The sequence below is a fragment of the Enhydra lutris genome, unplaced genomic scaffold, assembly GCF_002288905.1.
Source record: "Enhydra lutris kenyoni isolate GAN:26980312 unplaced genomic scaffold, ASM228890v2 scaffoldscaffold6, whole genome shotgun sequence".
NCBI classification, from domain to species: Eukaryota; Metazoa; Chordata; class Mammalia; order Carnivora; family Mustelidae; genus Enhydra; species Enhydra lutris.
The window spans coordinates 17,051,655-17,078,061 of NW_019154090.1; the positions used below are offsets into that span (position 1 = coordinate 17,051,655).

Sequence of the window (26,407 nt, forward strand, 5' to 3'; positions counted from 1 at the left end):
CTAGTTTTCCATTTTCCTTTTTGATCCTCAAGTCACTATTCTATGAAACAGTCTTGTGTGCTAGTCACTAGCATATCTAACGAGTATGATGCTTTGAGCATCCATGAAGCAGAATTGAAAAGAAAAATGGGGCTGGTTTGGTTAAAAGTAAAAAGAAAACTATCCTGATGGAGAACCGTGGCATGAGCTAACCTATGGTAGCAGGAATGATTAAATAGCGTGAGGGTCTGTGTGTCTGTTGGTGGGTCGGGGGGTGTCGGCATTCCCACAAACTCTCGAGGGTCGGTAAATAGCAATGCAGTTAGAAAGTTGATCAGATAGGCGGGTGGAGGACGGTGGAAAGTGTCAGAGGACAGGTTCCACCCACCTAAAACGTGTCGAGGCTCTCACTTCATGTCTTAGCAACATTCAGTTTTTCTCCAAAGGTTTGATTTCTGTCTAGAGCAGACAATACATACGCACCTAGCTTGCTCTCTAGCTATTTGAAGCACTTTCACTCTCTGTCGGAATTTCTGGGGAGTCAAACTGTTACAAGTGCTCACAGCAGGAGAAAGAAAGACAGAATTGGTCTGGAGATTGCTGCCTGAGGATGAGGCGGAATTACATTAAGGGGTCACCTCACCACCTACATGTTGGAGGAGAGCCTAAGCAGGTCCGGGGCAGCTGCTGCCCAGGACTCGTATGTGGAAGGCTCACAGGTGTTTGTCCTTGAAGTGGTTTGATGCCCGGTTGGGAGGGGCCAGTGCCATCTCTCAGCTCAGCTCCCCAAAGGCTAGACTTTCTCCCTCTGGATTTGGTTCCAGACTTTGTCGATGGAGAGCGCCATCAAATGTGGGGCACTCATTCCTGGCTTTGCATAGTGATAGTGCAGAGTCAAGTAGAAAGAAGGACATGGTGGTTTCATATGTGGAAAGGCTCATGGATGTGAACTGGTGGGTGAAGGAACAACCTCTTCTTAGGAAGAATAGTAGGAATTCAAGCATCTGGTGATGCTGGTAGAATTATTTGGGGACAAATGGTAAGGGATTAAAGGCTCATTCCTTCCAGATAGTTTGGGGTTCAGCTCCAGGTAAAATTTAGTGGCATTCTTCCCACCTGTTGGGTCACAGACAAGTCATACTTTATTTGTTTGTTTCTTTATTTTCCTTAAACATAGCACCTACATACAGCAAAATACCTTTATTTGAAGAGTACAGCTTCGTGAGTCTTACACAACCCTAGTCAAGATACAGAAAATTTTTATTATCCCAGAAAGTTTTCTTAAGTCCCCTTCTTGGCAGTCACCCCACCAGGGGTACCACTGTTCTGATTTTTATTATTTAACTACCCAGATCAATATGTAGTACATTTCAGCACTCCTGAAAGTTCTTTTGTGCCTTAGCCCAATAAGTACCCGCTCCCATAGGTAACTGGCATTTTGACTTTCATCACCATAGGTCAATTTTGCCTCTTCTTGAACTTCTCATAAAAATGGAATCATCATGCCTTTTTCTCTCCTTCTTTTGCATTACGTAATTTTGGGATTCACCTGTGTCATACATGTCCATAGTTTGTTCCTTTTCCCTGGCTGTATGGTATTCTCTTATATGGCTGCATGTTATTTGGTCGATCCATAAACATACACCTCCCGTTTCCTCCTCCTCATCAGTTTCTGAATTGCCTTCTTTTCTTCTTACGCGTCTCTCGTTCAGTCCTTGAGTGAAAGTTAAATGTGAGCTGCTGGTAGAGCATTGTGTCTATTTTGTTTACTGCTGAATCCTCAGCGCTCAGGACAGCGTGCAACAGATAGCAGGGGCTCAGTCTTTGCAGAAGGAGTGAACTCACAAATGTTCTGAGCACCGAGATTTAATTGTTTCCCAGTATGGCCCTGTGTAGTACCTTCTCCAGCATCTCACAGCTATAGGACCCCCAACGTCCATTCTGTCTTTGTTCATAAACTTAACCTGAATCCTGGGCCCATGGGTCACAAGCTTTCTCTGCAAGGGCTTCCCTGACCTCTAAACCAGATTAGGTCCCTTCATGGGCCCCCTCACTACCTCTGCCACTCCCTTCATGACCTTCATTCTACCATTGTCATTGCTGCTTTAATTGACTGCTTCACCTTCTCGTTCCATGCGTCCGGAGAGCTCACGTTTCTCTTCCCCTGAAGTCCACATACTCAGCACTCTGTCTGGGACATGAGAAGCAGAGTATGTACTAGGTGGGATTTCCTTTCCCAGGGAGTTCTGTCTGGTCATTTGTCTCAAGGTCGTGACAGTTAGACAAAGCCCCTCATGAAAAGAAGGATGAGTTTGAAAACATAGCCTCTGCTGGGGACCAGATGATTTTGTGTCCCTCCCTCCCTTTCCAAATTCATCTGTTGAAGTCCTAACCCCAGATGTGATGGTATTAGGAGCTGGGGGTGGGGGGGTAGGGCTTTGGGAGATGGTAGGTTTAGATGAGGTCATGTAAGTGGAACTCCTATTATGGGATTAGTGCCCTTCTAAGAGGAGGATAAGACCAGAGATCCTTCTTTCTCTATCATGGGAGCACATAACAAGGAGATAGCCAGCAAAGCAAGAAGAGGGTTTTCACCTAGAACTGAATTGGCCCGCACCTTGATCTTGACTTCTTAGCCTCCAGAACTATAAGATGTAAATGTCTGTTGTTTAAGTCCCCTAGTCTATGGCATTTTGTAACAGCAACCCAAACTACTAAGACTTTGTAGATTTCTACTTAGGATATAGCATTTCATGGGTGGGGTCATGTCTTTATCCATTAAGTATTTTAGCCCAAATGTGAAATCTATGAATGTGTTGGACAGCCCATGGCCATGAGGACCTACACATTTACTTTGCATTATCCCATGGAAACCTTAACATGTTTATTTTTACCCAGATGTTTGGGACCATGGGAACTTGGAAGCACTAGATCGGGAACATAATAACATCAAGTTCCATTGCCATACATGATTGTACTCCCAACTTCTAGCCCCTGCTATGGACTGCAACAAAGGGTAGCTTCAGGGTCCCAAAGGATTGTAGGCTATTATGGGCATGTGGTCTGTCAGCAGGATCTCTTGTGTTTTTCCTTTCTTCTCAATATCACCTCTTTGGGGGTTCATTCCTAGGCTTCAGAAGGGTTCACAAATGCCTGAAGTGGTGGGCATAACTCTCAGTGACAGATAGACTTATGTGCATTTTCCTGGGGAGAGAGGCGGTATTTCTCACCAGATCTTTGCAAGGGCCTATGCATCCTCAAAAGGTAAAACCTACTAAGAAAGACAACCCTGAATGATCTTTCTGGCTAATTACTTACACATCTGAAGTACAAGAAGAAAAAGGGAGGAGCAGGAATGCTGCTTGGGCCCTGAGTTCTGATGCCCGGCCCCTGAGCTCCTCCTAGTTAACAGGCCATCAGCCCTCCCAGGTCTTGGTTTCATTTCTGAAGACTCTGGCTGTTGGATTAGGTGGCCTCCTCGACTTCTTGCACTGTCCGGTCCAACAGTTCATGTTAAAGGGGAGAACTGATAAACATGGTCTTTCTGTTCATTTAAAAAGGGAGGTGCTTACAAAAAAAATTAAAAAAATAATAATAATTATGTGTCTCATCCCTACTTCTCTCTCTTTGTATCACTTGAACGTGTGACTTGTAAAGAACGCCAATTATAAATCAGTGGTTACTAACAAAAGAGGAAACAAAACAATAATCTGATGGCTGCTTTGAGCCAAGTAGCTGAACTCTGTGATGTACTTCATGATATATTCTTGATGGGACAGAGGGAGGGAGAACCTCATTGGCTAGTCTACACAGGGACATGCGAACCAGTAAGTCATTTGAGATGGAGACATTTATTTACTCGAGGGAATGTTTGTTATAATATTGTACCTACCATCGGAAATTCGTGAAAAGAGACCAGGAACATTTGGAAAGATTGATACTTTATTTTCTTTCTGGTGGTCAGCAATTTATTGCTAATGCCTGAAATAGAGCAAAAACCGTGGTGTAAAGTTGATGGGAGAGAGCTTAATGTGGCCACTTGCTCAAGCCCCAAAGTACTAAAGTCTGCTGCTCTTAATTCTGTCCAGGGCCAGCCTGTGAGTAATTACGTTAAGCAGTTGGGCAGAATCGTCATAGACCTACCAAATACCACCCTTGGGGCCTCCCTGGAAACTGATAGGAACCCTAGAGAGTTGACAATGGTGATCAGAGGGTCTGTATATTTAAAATGCACAAAGGATGAGCCCAGAAATTATCTGCCTGCCAACTTAACTTCTCTACCTGGAACAAATTATCCAAAAATCAATTTGCAAACACCTTTGAGATAACAAGGCCTTGAGTAATAACCTTCGTGGCTTTGTAAAGAAAAGCATCTAGCTTGACTAATCTGCTTAATTTCCTTCTCTGAACAAATGGCAGGTTATAATAGGGCAATCTGAAGTTGTCCCTTAAGGTTTGCTCCAAGTCACACTGAGAAAATATTGTCCACCTCTGTTTCATAGCAATTATTCTGTCTCTGGAGAATATTTGTGTTTAGGTAATTAATTAAAAAACAAACACAGGGGGTGCCTGAGTGGCTCAGTGGGTTAAGCCTCTGCCTTTGGCTCAGATCATAATCTTAGGGTCCTGGGATCGAGCCCTGCATCGGGCTCTCTGCTCAGCAGGGAGCCTCCTTCCCCTCTCTCTCTGCCTGCTGTTCTGCTTGCTTGTGATCTTTCTCTCTCTGTCTCTCTCTCTCTCTGTCAAATAAATAAAATAAAATCTTAAAAACAACAACAACAAGCATGGAAGGAGTCTGATCTATCCTGAGGCTCTCACTGGAGTACCAGACTGAAACCCGTACCTGCCTTACCCCGCTGAATAGCCTAGAGGTCCTCCAAAAGTTCTTGAGCTCGTCTACATTGTACTCCACTCCCAGATGCCTCCTCTCACCCTCCACTTCCTAATCCTATTCCAAGAATCACTAACTTGTTCCTATCCATTGACAGATCCCAATTCTGGCAATTGATTCCAAAAAAAAGAACATGAGACGGGAAAAACTGGAGTCCTTTGTACAGAGATGTTCGTTGCAACATTATTTGCTGTAGCAAAAGTTGGGACAACTCCTGTGCCCAGCAATTTGAGATTACTTAGTGTGATTCTGTAGCTATTTAAGATAGTGATGACAAAATCCACTGTAACAAAAACTTATGATGTGTATTATATGCTGGCTAATGGAACATAATAAAAAAAAAAGTAAAAGAAATTTTAAAATAAAGTGAAATTAATCTAAAAAATCCATGTTGTAAACAAAGTATTTTTAAAAATTTTTTTAAAGGTTTCTTTTTTTTTTTTAACTTGAGAGAGAGAAGGAGTGAGTGAATGAGTGCACAAGCAGGAACAGAGGGAGAAGGAGAAGCAGACTCCCTATCGAGCAAGGAGCCCAGTGCAGGGCTCCATCTCAGGACCCTGGGATCATGACCTGAGCTGAAGGCAGACACTCAACTGACTGAGCCACCCAGGCGCCCCAACAAGGTCTTTAGAAAGCCCTAAGTGAGGAGATAAAAACATTGGGCCTATATGTTGCTGTAGCTTTATAAAAAGGCTTAAATATATGAATACAAATTGGAACATGGAGAAATAAAATTGGCTATTATATTGGGTGGTAGGAAAGGGGAGTTATTTTTTCTTTATTCCTATTTTCTTTATTGTTTCACTGCTAATTTTTTGCTATAGGAGAAAATAACAAGTATGTACACTTTGATTTTTAGAAAATGGACAGCTAGAGGCAAGCAGCTTTCCAAGGGAACAGCTGGGCTGGGAACGCATAAAGATGTGGGTTCTGTCCTGCCTTACCGGCTTCATGATCTCGGTTAGGTGACCTCATTGCTTGGGTTCTTTGATTTCATGCATCAAAATGGAGGTGGTAATGTCCTAAGATTTGCACAAAGTAATGCATGTGCGATTTCTTGGTAAATAGGAAATACGAAGTTAATGTTAATTTCTGCAGCTTTGCCAGTAGGCTAAGAATTGCCAGAAAGACTCCCTTAAGGGCTTTTGAAATTCTTGTTCGTTTATTTATTTATTTATTTATTTATTTATTTTTGAAGATTTTATTTATTTAGTTGACAAAGAGATCACCAGTAGGCAGAGGCAGGCAGAGAGAGAGGGGGAAGCTGGCTCCCCACCGAGCAGAGAGCTCAACACGGGACCCGATTCCAGGACCCTTAGACCATGACCTGAGCCGAAGGCAGAGGCCTAACCCACTGAGCCACCCAGACACCCCAAATTCTCATTTATTTAGCTGAAGAAATAGAACTTAATGGGAGCGGGGCAACTCCTAGCTGATGCAAGATAACGCCGCATGACTTTTCCCTTGACCCTCTATTCCCACAGTGGCCACTGTGCCAGTGACATTCTCCCTGCTGGAGGGACGCTGCTGAAGTTGAGGAAGAAGCTGAATTTTTGCCGTGCCATCATCCTTTTGCTACTTAGGCTCTTAGCACTACTTGGGGAGAACTTCCACTAACAGCCTGTGTGTGGCTATGAAAGAAATATTTGTAAATCTCAGACTCCCCTAGGCTTTGAACCAAACTCCTCTCCTGTAAAGGCATGTTCTCATTTGAGGATAGAAAGCAGAATATTAACCCAGCCATCTTTGTCGTCTGTGTTCTAGAAAAACCATTTACCCACTATTGCTTTCTTTCTTTATTATCTTTAAATGAAGGAGATACGGTAGTGTGGGGGAAGAAATACCGACTCAGGTATGTAGATACAAAATCATGGAAATTCGAGTAGGATGTGAATGGAGTTAAGAAAGGGATCTGAGCTGCTCTCTCTGGAATTCTGTCCTTGTCCTTATGTGTTTGGATTCTTCTGTGTAAACTACTCGGGTCTGACATCCTTTTGCTGATTGCTTGTCTTACAGAGCCTCCCACACCCATCGCCCCCCCAGAGCTGCTGGCTGTCGGGGCCACATACCTGTGGATCAAGCCAAATGCCAATTCTATCATCGGCGATGGCCCCATCATCCTGAAGGAGGTAGAATATCGCACCACCACGGGCACCTGGGCCGAGACCCACATAGTGGACTCTCCCAACTATAAGTTGTGGCATCTGGACCCTGATGTGGAGTACGAGATCCGGGTGCTGCTCACACGACCAGGGGAGGGAGGCACGGGACCACCAGGGCCTCCCCTCACCACCAGAACCAAGTGTGCAGGTAAGAACTTCGTTTATGACTCCATCTTGAGAGGTTGGGCAGTTCGTCCTCCTCTTGGAGTTCTGGGACAATCATCCCGACACTTCTTTGATGGAAGTGTGAGTCCTGTGGGAGAGAGCAACGGTCAGGGTTTTGGTCTTGCCTTAGAGGACCTCGGGGCTCTGTTGGTAACTCTGGAGATGGCCTGGTTTTGACTGTGAGTCATAGGGCCACCCGACTCCAGCTATATGTGAGGGAGAAGTTCCTGGTCCTGACAACATTTCCGGTGGGACACTGTTTCTGTCTCTGCAAGGACATCTGGTGTCTCCATATGTCTGAGGCTTGCTGGTGCTAAAAGTCTCCCTGAGGGCTCCTGGTCCTGTGTTCCTGAGAGCTCCTGGCCCTGTGTTCCTGAGGGCTCCTGGCCCTGTGTGCCTTGTAAAGGCCTTGCTTGAACTACATCCCTGAGAGCTTCTGATTCTTGTTATATATCTAAGGAGTTTGTGATTTTAACTTTGTCCCTGAGGATCCCTTGGCTGGGCCTGTGACCCTAATGATCCCTTGGTTTTCATAGTTTCCCTGAGGGTTCCTGGTCCTTGTTCTGTCTCTGAAGGGTTCCTGGTGCCAACTCTATCTTGAGTACCTCCTGGCCCTGAATGTGTCTCTCAGTGGATTCTGGAACTGCTTTAGTCCCTAAGAGCTTTCTGGCACTGTATACCTTGGAGCCTCCTGGTTCCAACCTGAGAGTCCGGACTAGGACTCTCCCTCTAAGGGTCATCTGGATTCTGTATCTTTGGAAGATCCCAGCTCAGTGTACAGAGGAGGCTTCTGGCTCTAGCCGTTTCTCTCAGGTTTTTTGGAAGCTGCTTAGGAGTGTGATGATGTCTGGGACCGTGTCTGAAAGGGTTCTTTTGATCCAACTGTACTGAGGCCCTAGGGACTCCGGGCTCTTGCTGGGGCACTGGCTAGGTTTATATCTTTGACTATATCCCTAAGATGTTCCAGCTCCGACTGTAACTCAAGACGTTAAAAGAACTCGGTGTTTTGTTTTTCCTTCATATCATATTATCTTGTCTAATTTTTCTCCCCTAACCCTTTGATGTACTTTTATCTCATTTATACATGAAGAAATAGAGACCCAATATTTTTAAACTTTTTGTCCAAAGTCATAGAATTGACCAGTGGCACAGTCAGAATTTGCATTCGAGTTTTTCTGACTCTATTGCCATCGATCATCAGTCACAGCACAGGGAAAGCAGAGAGGTATGTGCCGTCAGCACGGAATACAGAGCTTCCATGCGCAGGGTAGGGAAGTGGAGGCATGAGCCGTTGGCTTCCACTGGGAAAAGAGTCACTGATGGCTTCGGGCGGGGAGGGGAGGGAGAGAAACCTGTCAGCACAGTGACCCCAAGGGACAAAAAACCAAAACAAAATACAATTAGTTCTACTATAATGTGACATCTGTGTCCCTAAAAATCATTGCAGTATGAAAAGTTATGCAATAAAACCCATCAGGGTAATGGGAAAAAGTAGGATTGGGGCACACCACTCCTACTTCATCAGTGACACATTTAAAAAGAGAGGAAAGTAAGTAAAAATGATGGCACAGTGTCACACATGTTAATGGTTTAAGACATGACTTTATCCTGCATTGTATATGGGGCATTTCCTTGAAGGGACCCAAGTGTGCTTTGGAAGTAAGTGTCCAAAAGGTTGCAGTCTGTGGGCAGCAGTGGTGGTGAAGAATGCTTTCTGAAGATGGTGGAATGTTGTGACACCCGCTGGGGATGGATGTGGCTCATAGGACGTCCGGTCAGTGGACGTAGCAGGTGGTCATTTGAGGTGGGTTGTTCCTGTGTGGGTCTGTTAAGCTGGATGCAGTTTTCTGCTTTGGTAGTGTTTTCTATACAGACTCACACACAGCAGATGTGACACTCGTGTTATGCTCAAATTGTCCCTTAACATGTCAGTCATGTTGGAACACATTCGTGTTGTCGAAACAAGAACTGTAAGAGAATTGACGGTAATCATTCTGAAGTACTTCCATAGTGCATCTCAGTGGTATGGAACCCAAGGTTGTGAGGATGTCTGTTGCTTGGGAATATGCCTTTGAATGTTACAAATGTGATAAATGGAAATGCCATTTTCTTGATTATTTTCAAAAGCGGGCCTTTTGCAAAATTCCTTATTGAAACCCGATTATGAAACCTACTATTTTAGAAGGACATAAGATTATGTTATTAAACCAGGTAATACCTTATCTCAGCTTTGCAATTCAATATTCATCCATAAAAGTAATTGATTTGATCCTGCCAATGAGACTTTTCTCTTTCCACTGGGTAAATCAAAGAGTTTCCAGGGTTTTTGATCTTTATAAATGATACTCAAAGTACTTTAGCAGCCCCCACGGACTTACTTGCTGATGATCATATAATACATTTTGAAATTCAATCGCAAGATGATCATCTCAATAAAAATTTACAATCTATTGCAAACTGTTGCCACGACTATGTAATGGATTTTACATGTTGAAAACACAATTGTCTGACTATCACTATAAAAATTATGAGTTGAAATGCTGTTTGTGGTTTTATATTTCAAAAAAAAATGTTGGTGTTTAAGTAAGTTACAGCTAAAATCTTAAATAACCCACATTTTACAAAATGTGTCATCAAGAACATAATCTTGTTTCCCACATTGCCACTGATGGTGGAATGTTCTTTGCCTCATAATTAATTTTTAAGTGGATTTCAGGGCTGGTATCCATTTGTGGATGCTGTTTATTGGGGTTGGTACTCTGAGTCCCCCCCTCCCTTTCCTTTTTCTATTATTAATCACACTGGAAATGTACTCATTATTTTGCAAAATAGCAAATGAGAGAATATGGAATGTGGAAGGTATAATTTCTTCCCAGAGGAATTTACAGGCTCAGTTAAGATTCCAGCAAAACAGCAAAAAGGATAAAACGTAAACATAAAGTCGAGTATTGAAATAGCATGCTTCATGGAGAAAAACCAGGTTGCTGTGGAAAGGCAGTGCTCTTAAAATGGTCTGGAGCACTGGTTCTCAAAGTGTAGTCCTGGACCAGCAGCGTCAGCATCACTGGGGGACTCATTAGAAATGCAAATTCTCAAGCCCCATGCCCTGACCGAATGATTTGAAAATCCTCAGAGCGGAGCCCAGAAATCTGTCCTTGAAGGAGCCCTCTGAGTGATGCTGGGGCACACCCATATTGAAGAACTGCTGGTACTCCGTGCCACCCAAGAATGCCACTTTGGTGATGCGCCATTATGTTGATCCTTAAGGCAACTCTGAGAGGTAGACAGGAGGAAGACTAAGGCTCAGGACCATCAGACCAAGATCACAGAGCAATTCAGTGTTTAGCTCTAAGCTTCTTGGTCCAGAGACTCCCCATCACATGGTTTGATGGAGGCTCCTCTCCACGTGTCCTCTGGGGAGCATGGGCTCGAGTGGTGGGGAGACTGGCAGTTATGGAGACCAGCCTCATGGTCCAGCCCACTACAGCATAGGCCTTCCCGTCAGGCAACTCCGGAGCCCCCTCCCTGTGCCAGACTCTGAGCTAGATGCCAGTAGCAGAGGCTTAAAGCAGGAGCTCAGGGTATAAGCCCGGGGATCGCCCAGAAAGATACCAGGGGGCCAATTCAGCAAGGGCAGGTGGGGATGTATTCTGGTTTATCTAGGTGTGAGAGGCCACTGGCCAGGTATATCCTTGGTGCATCAGGAGTGCGGTCTCACCTGTAAGTGTGGAGATGGTCAGGAGTTCGGCAACACAGTAGCATCCTAGCCCAGTAGTTTGGAGTTCAGGATGAGACTTGAAGGCAGTTAAGCCAGAACCTGGACAAGATGATCAGATAGGGAAAGTGGGCGTGAGAGAAGAGGGCCAAAGATGATACTCTAAGGCTTTTGGTGTGGGGATGGCTGAGAGATGAGTGGTGGACTTGCTTTCTGGGATGGAAAACACAGTAGATGGGTTCAGGGCAGGGGAGCAAGTTCAGGTTTGAAGATGTTGTGCTGGGGGTAAAGATGCATGGCAGGTGATGGCGTCCGGAAACCTGGAGCTCTGGAGAGAGGAGTGGGCTACCTTTTCATCTTCTCTGAGAACCACCTGTTGGCACCTGGATTGTAGAATCAAAGGGACTTCTTAGTACCAATGAAAGCAGTCTGATTTTCTTTCTTCGTGCTATTCCCTGGAGATGCCCCATTCATTTTTTTTTTTTCACCCATCGTTTTGTTCTTGTGCTCAGTTTAATCATTTGCCATCCTTCCTGAGATACAGGCGTGGGCTGCATATGTGATCATGTACATCAAAGTACTTTGAAAAGCTCAAAATACTCTTTAGATGCCTGTAATAGAACAAATTATTATTGGTTGCTGCTAGTCTTCGGGATGTTGTGATTGTGACTTGTTAAAACAGGAAGTCTTACGTGTCCATGTCTCCGGGCTGACTGGCAGGTGAAGGGATGGACTGTATTCTTTTGTTCTTCATCCTCTCATGGAAAATCGCATTTCAGAACCTGATGATCCTGGTTTGGACTCTCAAAGGTTTTCTTATCTAGAAGTGGTTGGTTTGCTCTGGCACATATCCAACAGCAGACATCCAGGAATGGGTCCTAGGAGGGCTATCTGCTGCTGACCCATCCTCACTTTGAGTGCTGTCTCTGATCGGAAGCCCAGGCTCTCCCATAGTAGACCATTTAACTCTGCGGATCCTGGGCGTTTATTGTTATTCTCTACCTAACTCTGGCCGGTTATCACAAAACTCTGGATGGGGTCCTATGTAGGAGCCGAGTCCTCTTTAGGTTCAAAAGAGCAGAGGCTGCTAAAATAGATATCCAGATTTCACAAGAAGAACCAAGGTCAATGGCATTGAGAATGGAGGCCAGGGCCAGCAATTGAGGAAGGCCAGGGAGATTCATCTTTTCTCCACGTGCCACTTTTAATGGCCTGAGCACCTGCTTGTCGATGCCTTGAAACTCTCACGCAGCATCAGACAGAAGAAATTCTCCTTCATTGTCACCCAAACCTGGCTCTGTGCAACACCCACTTAATATATGGATCTGGTTTTACTCTCAGGAGACATATTCCTCCTTATCTCGGAAACAGGTCCTCAGCAACTCAAAGTTATCTCTTATGCTCTGGAAATCTCTTCCCTTCACCCTCAGAAGCCCTCCTTGAGCCAGACTCTCACAATCACCGTCACTTCCCAGTTGTGGAGCCACAAATCAATAATCTGGCAAGCCAAGTGATCATACCCCCATGTCCCCACACACACCTGATTGCTTACTCCCTGTAAATCAAAGGCCCCCTTGCCTGGGCACCCACTTCACTGTGGGCTTGCAGAGTTCAGGTTTTCTAAGTGGAAAGTGACTTTGTACAGCCCGAAACGTGACACACGCTGCTGATTTGAAGAGCTCTCTTCTTCTTCCCTCCACCTGAGATTTGATTGCACATTATATTTTATTTACATATTTATGGATTCCTACTTGAAGTGATATGTGTCTGTCTCTTTTCTCTAAAGGAATAAAAAGGAGAAATTCAAATTACTGGGCTCAGTGAAGTGAGAGTCGTCATTAGAATTGAGTGAGAAGAATAGGGGCTTTAGAGCCAAGAAGAATCTGGTTTCTATTTCCAGCTGGTACTTGGTGCCTGGATGTCTGTGCACCTGTCTGCGGCTCTGCTTCTCTCCTTCATTTACAGGAGATTACAACACCCTGTTTTGTTGGGAAGCCTCAGTGAGAAAAGTTAGAAGCCTAGCAGAGAACTCGAAAGATAGAAGCCCTTTAATGAACATTATTTGGAAGAAAAAAAGTCCTCAGGCCTAGAAAGAAGGGTGTCGGGATCTTAAACTGATTGCTTTCATTCTGGTGCGATGGCCCCTATTGTAAAGGACTTCTCTAGTGCTGTTGTCTTTCCTTTCTCAGACAGCGGGCGATGAGCACAGCGGCTCTGAGCTGCAGGGAAGATATGAAAGGAGAGGCTTTGCAGGTGCTCTGGGGTCCTTGATACGTGCTTGCGGGGTGCAGTGGTACCTGATAATGGGGTCTGGAGGTTGTGGGGGAGATAGGAGTTGGGCTTTTTCCGATTTGGTCTTAGTCCCAAGTGAGAGAGAGAAGCGTGTTATCCAAACCCACCTCTTTTCTGGGAAGCTAAGGCTTGTGAGGATGAGAACTTGCTAACAGGGCATGGAGGTGAGTCCTTAGTCTCCTCAATGAGCATCCTCAGCAGGCTCTGGGTTTTCAGGCCAGCCTGCAGTTCGAGGGTGGAGTGGAAGGAGAGAAAGAGACAAAGAAACGGAGGGTCTAGAAAATGGAACAAAGCCATGTAACTAGCCTTTTTGCTTTTTTTTCCCCTCCCTCTTAAATTTCTATAAGCCTCAGCTTCAATAGGGGTAGTTTTATCTGGCCTAACTCTGAGGGCTTTGAATTAGAAGCAAGTGGGACTTTTTTCTGAGTAGGATAGTGGTAGGAGCCCAGACATCTAACTCCCACCTCTCCTCTGCCGTAATCCTGGTGAGATTACCCATGAGTCTTAGGGAAGCACAACAGGATTGACCAGCGGGAGTCAAATCACCAGCCCACCAAAGCAAAATCTGAAGACCAGTGGAGAAACCTCCAGCACCAAGACAAACTGGGGAAAGAGGGTCTTCCATGCCTGCCACACCATGTTCAAAGGGACATTGTTGCCCGAGTCATGCCGGTGAGCTCAGACAGGGGGCACCCACAGAAGATGGATTATGACAACCACTTGTGCACAGTGATTTGGAGAAGCGATACTCATTCTTCCACTTTCCCTTTCCTTCTCTGCTTCCTCTGTTGCTTCTGTGCCTCCTTCCTTCCCTGGAGCATAGTGGCGGTGGGATGAGGGGGTGAAGGGGGAGAAAGCCTGCTCTCACCATACTTGCTTCAGGAGTTGCTGCATGAGCCAAGGGGTGTCTGCACATGAGCAGGCATCTGCTGGGGCATGAGATGTCCCTCTCCTCTTCTTGCAGACCCTCCCCTCCCTCCCTCTGCACACAGGACATCTACGGGTGGCTACCTTGGAGCCCCTCACTTGGTTTAGGAAAGATGAAGAGAAAAGCTAAAGCTTTTTTCCCTTACCTGTATTCACAACCTCCGGGAGTCTCTCCTCCCAGTCTACGCAGCCTCCTTGCTGTGTGGGCCGAGTGTGGTGTTGGAGTGGAGAGGGTGGGCCCAGTTGGGTGCCTCTTACAGTCTCGGAAAGGACATCTGGAAGTGCCTTAGCTGTTCCCAGGAGGACGTGGTCTTACTTACTCCTTAAACTTCTTGGTTTTGTAGTCTTACGTACAATTCCCAAGTAACAAGAAAAACCTTATTAAACATCTTGTTACTTTTAGATTTTTCTGCTCTCCTGTGATCCCTAGAGAACTAGGGCCTGGAGGGTAAAGTACAATAAGTCAACAAACATACCCTGGTAAACATACCCTGGTAGTTCTTTCTAACCTTGAAAATCGAGATTAGAAGAAAAAGTGAGCCACGGAGAGGTCTTGATGATAATAAAAGCTAATATATTTGTTTTCTTTTTTGTTTATCAAACTTGCTGGATTAAAAAAAAATAGCTCCCAAATACTTTAAAATTGGAGGTCGTCATTTCCTCTGCCTGTAGAAATTGTGAGCCAACAACACAAAGGAGATGGATAATTATAATAATGAGAACCACAGTTACGGGAGTCTGAGTTTCTGTGGTTATGCCCATGGCATGGCACGGAGCTTGTCTGAGGACTTTACTTGGAATTCTTAGCAATCTAATGGGGCGGGTATAATTTCCTCCACTGACTGTCTGGAAGCTGAGTGACTTACCCAAAGCCATATACCTGACCAGGTGGCTTAGCTGGGAACTGAGCATTGAACTACATAGCTACAAAGATCAAACTGTTTCTAAAATGACCCCCAGAATCCAGCATCATTATGAAAGCATAAGTCACCATGACCAAGTTGGGTTTGTTCCACAAAGGCACTGTTGAAAGATTTTGAATACTAGAACAACTATTGGTATAATGCCTCGTATCAGTAGGTCAAAGGATTAAAAACCATCTGATCTCCAGAGAGGCTGAAAAGTAATTTGGGGGAAAAAAAAAAATCAGCCTTTGTTACTGATCAGAATTTTTAGTAAGCTAGGAATGGAAAGGTACTTTTTTTTTTTTTCTCCAAAAGCAAATATTCTTACAACCTCAAAGCCTAGAGAATAAATGAAACAAAAAGAAGTTATCAGGATTACCAAGAGATTTGGTAGTATGGTCAGACACAAAGCAAATAAATAAAAATCAATAGCTATATGCCAGTAACAACCATACAGAATATAATAAAATGTATCCTGTTCTCAAATGCAATTAAAATATAAATGCTTAAGAGTTAACCTAGAAATGTTTACAAACTATGTAAGAAAACACTCACATCTGTAACACTTGACTGAGGAAGATAAAGCAAGACCTGAATAAATGGAGAGACACGTCGTGGAGTTGGATTTGCACATTTAATATTGTGAGGGTATCCGTTCTCCCCAAATTAATTTATGGGTTTAACTCAATTGCAGTCAAAACCTGGATTCTTTGGGCAACTTGACAAAGTGATTTCAAAATTGATCTGAAAATAATACAGAGAAGGAGGTATTAGAATGCTTTAAAAAAATGTTCTTTTATTACGAGGGCCTTTCTGTTCACTGAAAGCAAACAAATAATCCATTGAGTCCTAGTTTACAGATTTTGCTATGTAAAAAGAAAAGAAGGAAAAGAAAAACTTCTATACTATATTAAAAAACTGCAAAGAGCAAATGGGTAAGCTGGGTGTGAGAAATAGGGCAGAATTGAGAAGAAAGGGATACTATTCTTACCTAAAAGAACTCTGACAATAAAAATGTCAATATACTGATGGAAATCAAAGGCTGAAAAGTATTGACAGGTAATTGTCAAAAAAAAATATAAAAGTAAGAACAAATTTAAAATGTCCAATGTCAGGGCACCTGGGTGGCTCAGTTGTTAGGTGTCTGCCTTTGACTCAGGTCATGATTGCAGGGGTCCTGGGATCTAGCACCGCATGGAGCCCCAGCATCACATCAGGCTCCCTGCTCGGCAGGGAGCCTGCTTCTCCCTCTCCCACTCCCCCCTGCTTGTGTTCCCTCTCTCACTGTCTCTCTCTGTCAAATAAATAAAATCTTAAGTAAAATAAAATGTCCATTGTCACAGACAATCAAATTAAGTGCATTTTTAACCTAGAAGATTACCAAAATATATCTCTTTTTAATTGGTAAAAATTAGCATTGGCAAGGAGCAATGAAGCAGGCTCTCCGAGGCACTTCTGCAGGTGGGTTAACCAGCACAGCATTTTTAGAGGCAAATTCGTTAATTTTTTTTCTTCTAACAAAATAATCAGAGCTGCACAAAAGGAACTGTATACATGGAGGTCATCACTGCATTATTTAGAAGGGCAAAAACTTGGAAATCACTTAAATGCCCCAACAATAGGAGCATAGTTAAGTAAAATTCTTATGCATGCACCCAGTGAATTCTATGCTGGCATTACAAACCATGTTATTTCATAGAATATCTAATGGCATGGGTCAGTGTTCATGCTATGATAAGTTAAAAAAAAATCAGCTTGCAAAACTGCATAAGAAATTACCATCCCAGTTTTTTTTTTTTAAAGTATAAATATGCAGCCCATGTATCAGCTGGTGAGTTTATCAGAGCTGTGAAGTATTGACCAGAATTCCCCATTGCAAATCCTGCACCTGGTCTGATCGTGCCCCCTAGATTCCCAGAGGAGTACATGACCCCCCTCCCCACCCCCACTGATCCCATTCTTTACGTGTAATTATGCACCATGTGCCCTTCCCCACCACCCCCACCCCCACACTATTCACTGCCTGCCCTGAGTTCTAGAACATCACTCTGTTTCTCCTGGCTGTCCCAACTGGCCCAGATGGGCAACCTGTCTCTCTCCACCACTCTCCCAAAGCTGCATGGACACAAGGGTCTTTTCTTCTCCCGATGCTTGGTGGAACACAGGCAAAGGATTGCCTTGCTCTGCTAACCAGCAAACAACTTGAAATCCTTCTGTAGACTTAAAGGTCCTTGCAGTGGGCTGGGATTTTTCATCTTCTTCTCTCCATCCCAGATCACCCCGATGATACAAAGTCTTCTCACTTGCAGAACAGTTCCCCTGTCCCCTGATTGATTTCAACTTCAGCTCCAGGCCTTCCTTTGCATACATTTTGCATTGAAGTGAACACTAAAAAGAATTGTGGAAAGGGCGGCTAATGCTGAGATCAAATCCTTTTTTTCAGTGAGATCAACCTTCCCTTTAAAAAAAAAAAAAGTGTTTTAATTTCTCAGCCCTCACGTGCATGCACAGTCACAAAGACCATATATATATATGCTATCTATTTATATGTATGTGTACATATATATATATCAGTAAGTTGTGGGCCACTGTAAACAGTTTCTGTTTTGCTGTGTTGTATAAAATGTATACAAATGAGAAGTAGGTTTCCCCCCAGAGTCAAATATGAATGTGAAAAGTAGTTATACATTGTAAAGCACTCTATATAAAGGTGAGAGGTTATTTTTATCATCGTTCGTGTATCGTTCGCGTATCATCGACATTCTCAGAAGGTACGCATACTTGCTGAGCCCCGGGATGCAAACACAACTTCATGCTGTGCTCAAATGGAGCGGGGGATGGTCAGATTAGGGGTTTGCCCCATCTGGCTTGGGATCCAGGTTCTGTCATTAGGATGCTGGACAGCTTTGGGCAGTTGGCTTAATGTCTCTGAACCATCTTCCCCATTACATGTGGATAATACTGCTTACCAGATTGCATAGAAATTAGGGTCATTGATGTTAATGATGGCTAATAATGCACTCAATCTGCTTGCAACCCCACAAGGAAGGTAGGTGACATCATCATCACTTCTAAAGTCTAGAGAGGTTAAGTATTCTGTTGCAAATTGCAAGGATTAGGAAGTGGCTAAGGCTAGAGCCCATGCAGTCTGACTCTAATTCCTGCTTTTACCCTCCTGGCCTTTTAAGTATAATGCTTGGCACCATGCTCTGAATGTAGTAGGTGCTTAGTTAATGGGAGATTTGGCAGTTGAACACCCTGGAGACTCTCCCTCTCCAGGCCCTCCTAACCAGTGAGCCCAAAGACCTTCTTCACTGCAGTGGGTTCAAGGAGCACAAAGGGTAGCCACTTGTTGTGCTCCGAAAGGAAAGAGGTTGACTGTACACATCATGAGAGAGGGAAGCAGGGGTCACTCACAGTTTCTGCATCACACCCACCATTGTCTTGACCCACAATCATTCTGAGATATTTAAAGGGGGCTGTGGGAGTTGCTGAGAGTGGAAGCTGAGTCATCTTTCAGGACCCAGCAGGGAAAGGCTGTCCATTCTATATTGCCATATACATTTCCCTAGCTGGGGATGTCTTGGATCCCTGGGGGCATATGCACCTCGTCCAACCAGCCCTTTTCCCAGCTGTGTCCAGGGCTCCTGCAGCTACCGTGGGGACCGCTGCTGCCGCACTTCCTTCATTGTCCTCTTGATCTTTGTAGTTGAACAAAGTGAAATAGCATGGACGCCAGTGCACATTTTTGAAAAGAGAACATACATTCCATATACCAATTAATATATATATATATATTTTTGCTGGTGCATATTTCCTTCAATCACTGATCCCATTCTTAACATGTAATTATGCCCCATGTACCATTTATAGCCCTCTCCTGTCACTCAGCACCATAAAGTTAATATTTTACAGGTTCTTAAGGAATTTTCAATATTGTTTTAATGGCTCATCGCATCCCTTAGAGTCTAATTACCATAACTTGCTAAACGATGCCTGTATTGTTGGATATTTGGGTGTTTCCAAAGTGTCGTCCTCTTTCAACCTGTGTGCTTCTGCTAGAATTATTTTCTTAGACTAAATTTCAAAGAGTCAAGGTAGAGATGTCCTTATGGCTTCTGCCACATCTCACAGATGGTTTTCAGTGAAATAACTATGCTGTTTTATAATGATAGGAGCACTTTCAGTGTAACCTTGGCAGAATTGTGGACTATGATTTTTTTTTTTTTTTTTTAATTTGCCAGTTTCAGAGGCATGAAATGGTATTTCAAGTCTGTCTACAACCTCTGCTTCTGCATTCTCTTCAGACTGCCTCAAATGTGCCGGCCACTACGCTGGTCTTTATTCTGTTCCTCAAAACTCCGTGGCTAAGCTCTTTGCTGCCTCCAGCCTTTGCATGAGCTGCTCCCTCTCCCTGGAACTCTATTCCGCCACTGACCCACCATCCTCCTGACTTTACGGAGAGAACTTGCTTCGTGCCCTGCTCTATCTAAGTCTCCTACAATGTCCCTATCTAATCATTTATAAACACTTCACAGAATGTATCCCAATTTGTAATCATCTGATTATGTGTCTTTGTTTATTACATGCCCCTTCCATTAGAATGTACTCCCCGAGGACAGTACCCTCTTCTTTTCTGGTCGCTAGTACCTGGCATCATGCCCGTACATGTAGGCACTCAGTAAATAGGTGTTGAATGTATATTGGGAAGATATACGTGTGCACTGTGGAACCTTTGGAAAATCAGAAATACTCAGATAAAAATTTAAACAAACCAACCTGGCGTCATCACTCAGCAATAAAAACCTATTACCAAGTTGGTAGTTTTAATAGTTTCTTGTTCTACATTTAACTCATGAACTTACTTTTGTCTTCGGTACATGGTGAGGTTTCAACTCTGTTTACATCTGTGTGAGCCATTATCCCAGCACCACTGATGCAGTGAGCACAGAGTGTCCCACACATTGAGGGGTTGGGGAGGCAGGATGAGGACTGCTTGAGAGAGAAAGTAGGGAAGAAAGCTGGGACCCTGACCCAAAGAAGCTTCTCCAAACAAAGTCTATCACAATGAGGGTCCTAATTGCAAATTCCTTGACATAACGTAGCATCCGAGCAGACGCCCAGACCACAGTCAGGGAGACTCTGTTTGGGAGGAAAGCTCCAGCCCTGCCGGAGTAGCCAGCACTGCCAGTGTTTGCAAATTCTTTACAGTGCTCTTTCTGGAGCCTTTCTACCATCTTCATTGCTCTCTGCTGTGAGCAGACACAGGGACATGGAGGCTCTCTGGAGTTAAGGGACTTTCCCTAAATCTCAAATCTCAAGGTAGCTGCGAAATAACATCTTCTGACCCCAAGCTCTTCAGACTCCTGCCCTCTGGCCACTACAGAAGGTTTCTCTGTGTGTGAATATTGGATTAACCACAGGGCCTGGGGGAAAGGTGGAGGGAATGGGGCAGAGGAGGCAGGTTCTGATTAATTGAATGTTTATTATTATTATTTTTTTATTTGAAGGTTAAGCAGCAAATCCATTTAAACTTGGCTCAGACTAGTTTATATGGGACAGTATGAACTAAACACAATAAAATTGAGCCCAGAGGAATATCCCAGAGAAGAAGGAAGTTAATAATGTGACCCTTAATTGCCGTTTCAGTTAGTACATGTCCTTGACTACCATGCCCACCCCAAAGCATCTGATCAAAGTGAGGCAGCTTGGACATCTGCAGGCCTCTTGCAGGCAAAGGGCCGTCCCCGTGCTGAGCTTTGCTAGATTCTGAACTCCCTGAGGACAGAGCCCTGTGCATTTCACCCCAGCATCTGGCCGACGTATACAGAGGTTTGAGGAATAGAGGGGTGTGCCTTCTCAATTAGGTGTGATGATAAAGGTAACAATGTTCTGTGTTTTGGGGGGTTTAGGATTCAGAATCAATGAGCAGCAGAACACTTGGAATACGACACACGAAATACCCCAAGAGCATGACACTTCATTCTGGCCATGTATTTTCAAAGACACCAGGTGAGAGAGATGACGTTGGAGAGTGCTGACCCAGGGGGATGAGCTATGAAACTGGTCATGTGAGCAGGCTGGGGACACTGACCAAGAAGTTTGCTCTCCAGTTAGGGAGACTCTGATGCCTGGAGTTGTTCCAGCTTCTACTCAACGTGGTGGGAAGGTTACGGCAGATAGTCATTTTTTAATGGCATTTTGTAGCGATGATGAAAGACAGTGTTTTCATCATTTTTATCTTGGAGGATACAGAAAAACACTAAAAAGGAATAAACCCCAGCACTCAGAGATAACTACTCCAAATTTTGGCGTAACTCCTCCAATTAGGGTTCTTGTTTCTTTTAATGTTCATCTCCTTCGACAAACTTGAGCCAACATGTACACGTTTGCTCTGTGACCAGTTGCTTTATTTAACAAATGTCTAATGAATACTTTCCCATGTACTTGTTTTTTTCTTTACTTCAGTTCATATAGACATGTCTTGAATAACTCCATACCTGAATAATTTCAGGTATGCAACTTGACCTTCAGCGTGTGGCATGATGAATAAAATAGACGTGATCTTGGTTTTTATGGATCTTGAAGACTGTTAGGAGACGTGTACATTGCATTTAATATATGGATGCAGAAATATGGTCTAACTACATTATTTGAGGACTCTGTATTTGCACAGTTGTCTACTCGCTAAAGTGTAGCTGCGACACCAAAATTCGTACTCATGTTCCATGGTCATTCGCAAACAGGTGCAGAGTCCTGGAAAAATTTCCATTCCTGACTGAGGACAAACAAGGTGTTACTCTGCGTCCTTGTTCCAGGCCTCCTCCAGTAAACAAATAACCTTTCTGTGGTTATGTTTAGTGCCCTGTGTTTCTCACTTTTGTGCTTTTTGTTGGTGATGGTGCTGTTTAAAATAGTCCTTAAGTGGGACTCCAGGGTGGCTCAGGCCAGCTGCTAAGCGTCTGCCTTCAGCCCAGGTCATGATCTCAGGGTCCTGGTTCGGGCCCCATGTGGGTCTCCTGGTTCAGTGGGGAGTCTATCTGCTCTTCTACTGCCACTCATGATCTCTCTATTGCTTGCTCTCTCTAGTAAATAAATAAAATCTTAAAAAAAATCATCCCTAAGTATACTGCTGAGGTGCTATCTGGTGTTCCTGAGAGCAAGAAGACTGTGAGGTAGGTGCCTTATGGAGAAAATGCATGTGTTAGGTGAGCTTTGTTCAGGCTGAGTTACAGTGCTGTTGGCTGTGAGTTCAACATGAATGAGTTAACTATAGTTATTGTTATACCCGAGTTTTTGCATCTGAGAGACCACCAAGAAGCCAACACTGATGCAATCACACGAGGGTTTATTCGACAAGCTTAAGCTTGGGCCCAAGTATACCTGACACAGTGGAGTAGGGACTTGGACCCCGAGCTTAGTTAAGGCAGGGGTATTTATGGGTTCCTGTTACTAAAGCACAGTGGGGATTCCTGGAACCAAAGCAGGGTGGGGGGGGTCTCTGGAACCAAAGCAGGGTGGGGCTTACTAAAGCAGGGTGGGGGTCTCTGGAACTAAAGCAGGGTGGGGCTTACTAAAGCAAAGTAGGGGAAAGTTCAGCCCTTGGGCACAGGGGTCTGAGATGGCTGCCGGAGCTAAGATGGCTGTACTTATGCTAAGGCTAATAAACCTGAGGTGGGATGGCCTTAATTTTTCTCGGCCTCCACATTATATATATTTTTATATAGTTCATTCACAGTTAATAAGTCATATTGAGTTATATATGTTATAGGTTTCTTAAAGAAATTTTTTTAGATTTTATTTTATTTTTTTCATTTATTCGCCAGGGATAGAGAGAGAGCAGGTAAGAGTACAAGCAGGGGGAACAGGAGAGGCAGAGGGAGAAGCAGGCTCCCCGCTGAGCAAGGAGCCCATGGGATCATGACCTGAGCCAAAGACATGCTTAATGGAGCCACCCAGGCATCCCTATATTATAGTTTATATAGTGTGTGTGTGTGTATATGTGTGTTCATTCTTATATATACATATACATACATACACACACATATACATATATATACACACATAAGTGTGGATATACACACATAAGTGTGGATACACACACACACATTATAACTGGGTTATGTTTTCACTAGCTGACAAAAAGATTGTGTAAGAGGCTTCTAGGAACCTAACCCAATGGTTCTGTATTTGCTAATTCCGTGCAACTTTATAGAGCTAACTATGGCCAAGCACTGAAACCAGTTGTGCATATGTACAAACCAGTAAGGTGGGAGGGTGGTCAGACATGGAGACACACATTCAGGCTCTTTGGCTCTAGATATCATTTAAGACCGTTAAGAGATAATTTTCAAGAAAAGATGAAATTGTAATTCTCATAGAGATGTAAATATGAATCTGATTTTATTAAATTCATTCACAAGGGAATTGGTAAGGTGTTACAGTACACAGGCAAATCCAAAACTTGGACTTGTATAGATTAGGAATATTGACACGAATAGGCAAATGAAGGCAACATTGGCTTTTTTTTCCTCCCTTGGGGAGGGGGAAGATTGTCCCTCCTCAGACAGAACCATTTGCATGTGTATAGACAAAAATGATTCCGCATTGTGGGCAGTTATCTCCAATTTGCAGAGCTGTAAAATAGCTCCTTTAGAATCAGAATCAGATAACAGGGAAGCTGGTGCCACAGACAATGCATAGTTTTCCAGGGAAACAGAGAATGCCCCCCCCCCAAGCCCTGATAGTAAATGTGATCAGCCTAGATAGAGTGTGTGGGGACAACAAAAGCGAGCCCCAAGGAGGATTGCCACCATTGCCACCACCAGCGTGAGGTTGGATTGCTGAGGCAGAGCCAGCAAAATCAGAAAGTGAAGCAGCCACTCAGGCAGGAAAAAAATGTGGAGCTTTGGGGGCAACAGCAAGACTGAGGGTGGGGGACACTGTCCACTGCCTGAAGGTCCAGGAAGCTCTACTCTACAAGGGACCCCTTGGATCTGGCAACCTGGCAGTCACTGGTGACTTGACGCGAGCAGCTGTTGAGGGGTTCAAAAGGGCGGAAGCCAGAATGTCATAGGATCTAAGGTGAAACAGGGATGAGAAAGTGGAAATGTTGTGGGTTTTTTTTTTTTTTAACGATTTTATTTATTTGAGAGAAAGGGGGTATGAGCAGGAGGTCCAGGGGCAGAGGGAGAGGGAGAGGGAGAGGGAAAGGCAGACTTCCTGCTGAATAGGGAGCCTACCCATGCTGAGCTCCATCCCAGGACCCCAAGATCATGACCTGAGCCAAAGACAGACCCTTAACCCTCGGAGCCACTCGGATGCCCTGGAAATGTTGTTTAACTAAAGTCTCCGTATACTGTCATGTGGGTGTACCATCGATTGTATTTTAACTTGTATTTCTGGACATTTAGGTCTTTTCTGATTTTTTTCAAGAGTTGTAATTAATATCTTTGTAGACACGATTTGTGCGCATACCTTTTGCCTGGAATGCATAAATAAATAAATAAATTCCCAGAAGGGTCATTGCCGGATCAGGGAGCAATTTCAAGACTTTGAAACGATTCTTCAAAAATTGGGTCAGTCCGCAGCCTGCCCTCGACAGTGGATGAGCACCTTCGTTTGGGCCTCCCATCTATAGCTATTACAAGTTTACATTCTCTCTTTATTCTTCTCCATCTCCCTGAGACAATCACTCTGCAAACAAGTGGTTTGGTGTTTGCAGCTGATAATCAATGGCTTTTATTTCTTATCATTACTCACAAGTCACAGCTCTCTCTTTGGAGCAGAATCAATTCTCTCCCTTGTTGGCATTAACACATGTCAAATATTTGCACGTTCTTATCTGTCTTTAGGCTCAGCTTAGGCAGGCTCTGAATTTTTATCACCTGACATTTTCCCTTCTATACCCATTTTGCCATTTTCCCTTAGAGCGTTCCTGTCTGGCTACAGCATTTCCTCCTCTTAAGGCACGGCCATCCCTTCACATCCTAGAAAAATCCCAACTTAGCCGGGGCCCGTAGAGAAGACTTCCACCTTGACCTCCTGAAGCCTGCGTTGTCGGCTCCGTTTTTCAAATAAAAACTCTGTCCAGCTCATGTACCTTGAGGACCTGCTTATAGGATCATAGGTCCACTGATTCCCATCTCTGATTTCTGTGCTTGATGTTTCTTGGGGTTCTGTCCTCTGCCCAGGTCTCTCTTCATTACACATTAGCCTCCCTAAATACATTACCTATCCACCTGGCTTCAACAGGTTACAGACGCGTTGCCATCTCACTCTCCTGAGCTTTACGCCTATACACCTCAATTCTCTTCCTACCTGTCCTGTGCCTACCGCAGTCCCACAGGTGGAGTGCCAGAAACAGTCTGCATACCCCATTCCAAAACCCAGAGTCACTTGGGGGACCCTTCCTTCTTCCCCCTCTGCTCTCACATCCCATCAGCTGTAAGACGGTGCATTTGCCCTGCTTATCCCTTCTAGCTGCTCCTTCTCCTCCAGCTCTTTCGTCCTACCCGCACATGTGACCTGGAACTCCGAGCTGCCTCACTTCCTTCAGCTCTCACCTTCGATTTTGCATCCATTACCCGTCCTCGTCGTCCCAGGTTTTGAGACCCAGTAAATTTCTGAGGCAGATACTGCTCCTTCTTTACTTTTCTGGTACACTAGGTTGTATTTTTACATGTAATTTCATTTTGCTCCTTCTATATCTTTCCCTTTTTGGTCCATTTCCACAGAACCTATCCAGGTGGAAGAGACACCTACGGATCTCATTGCCACTAGGATCAAATACAGATGACCTCAAAGGATCCGTTGGATCATCATGCTGAAGTCATACTCTCACAACAATTCATAGTTTCAATGCATTTAAGTGTTTAGAGCCATAGTGCAATAAGACATTGTCTATAAATCTTTCTTCTGTGCTAATGATAGTGAGATTCTTGCTCCGATGTTAGTGGGCTTTTGGATTCAAAAGGGCATTGTGGGGAAAATATGATTTTCCCAGTTCAGACTCTCCTCTCACTACTTACTAGCTGTGTGACCTTGGGCAAGTTACTAAACTCTTCTGGACCTTCATTTCCTCATCTATAAATTCATCTGTAAATAAGAGCCTTCATCTTCTTGGGTTGTTGCAAGTCTCAAAAGAGCAGGTATGTGTAAAGAGTCATTCCAAGTCTCCAGAACATATTAGGAACTCGGGAAAGAGGGTGACTCTGGGCAGCTGCTGTTGCCCGGGTGTGTTGGGCTGAGAGAAGTCTGTAAAGGTAACACTCCTTTGTGTGTCCATGACTCCTCTCTGTGGAAATTCTTGGTATGAATAGCTTCATGCTTTCTGGAAGTACATCCTAAGGAGGATCACATCTCTCCTGGA

General features: G+C 44.1%; 1 protein-coding gene across 1 annotated transcript in view; it reads left to right on the top strand.

Moving 5' to 3' along the window:
* LOC111141448 (protein tyrosine phosphatase, receptor type T) overlaps positions 1-26,407 on the top strand; it is a 706,124-nt gene that overhangs the window by 108,822 nt on the left and 570,895 nt on the right. Inside the window, exon 5 of the mRNA XM_022494012.1 lies at positions 6,887-7,180. Coding sequence (XP_022349720.1) covers positions 6,887-7,180 — 294 coding nt within the window. The remainder of the gene's footprint in view (positions 1-6,886; positions 7,181-26,407) is intronic.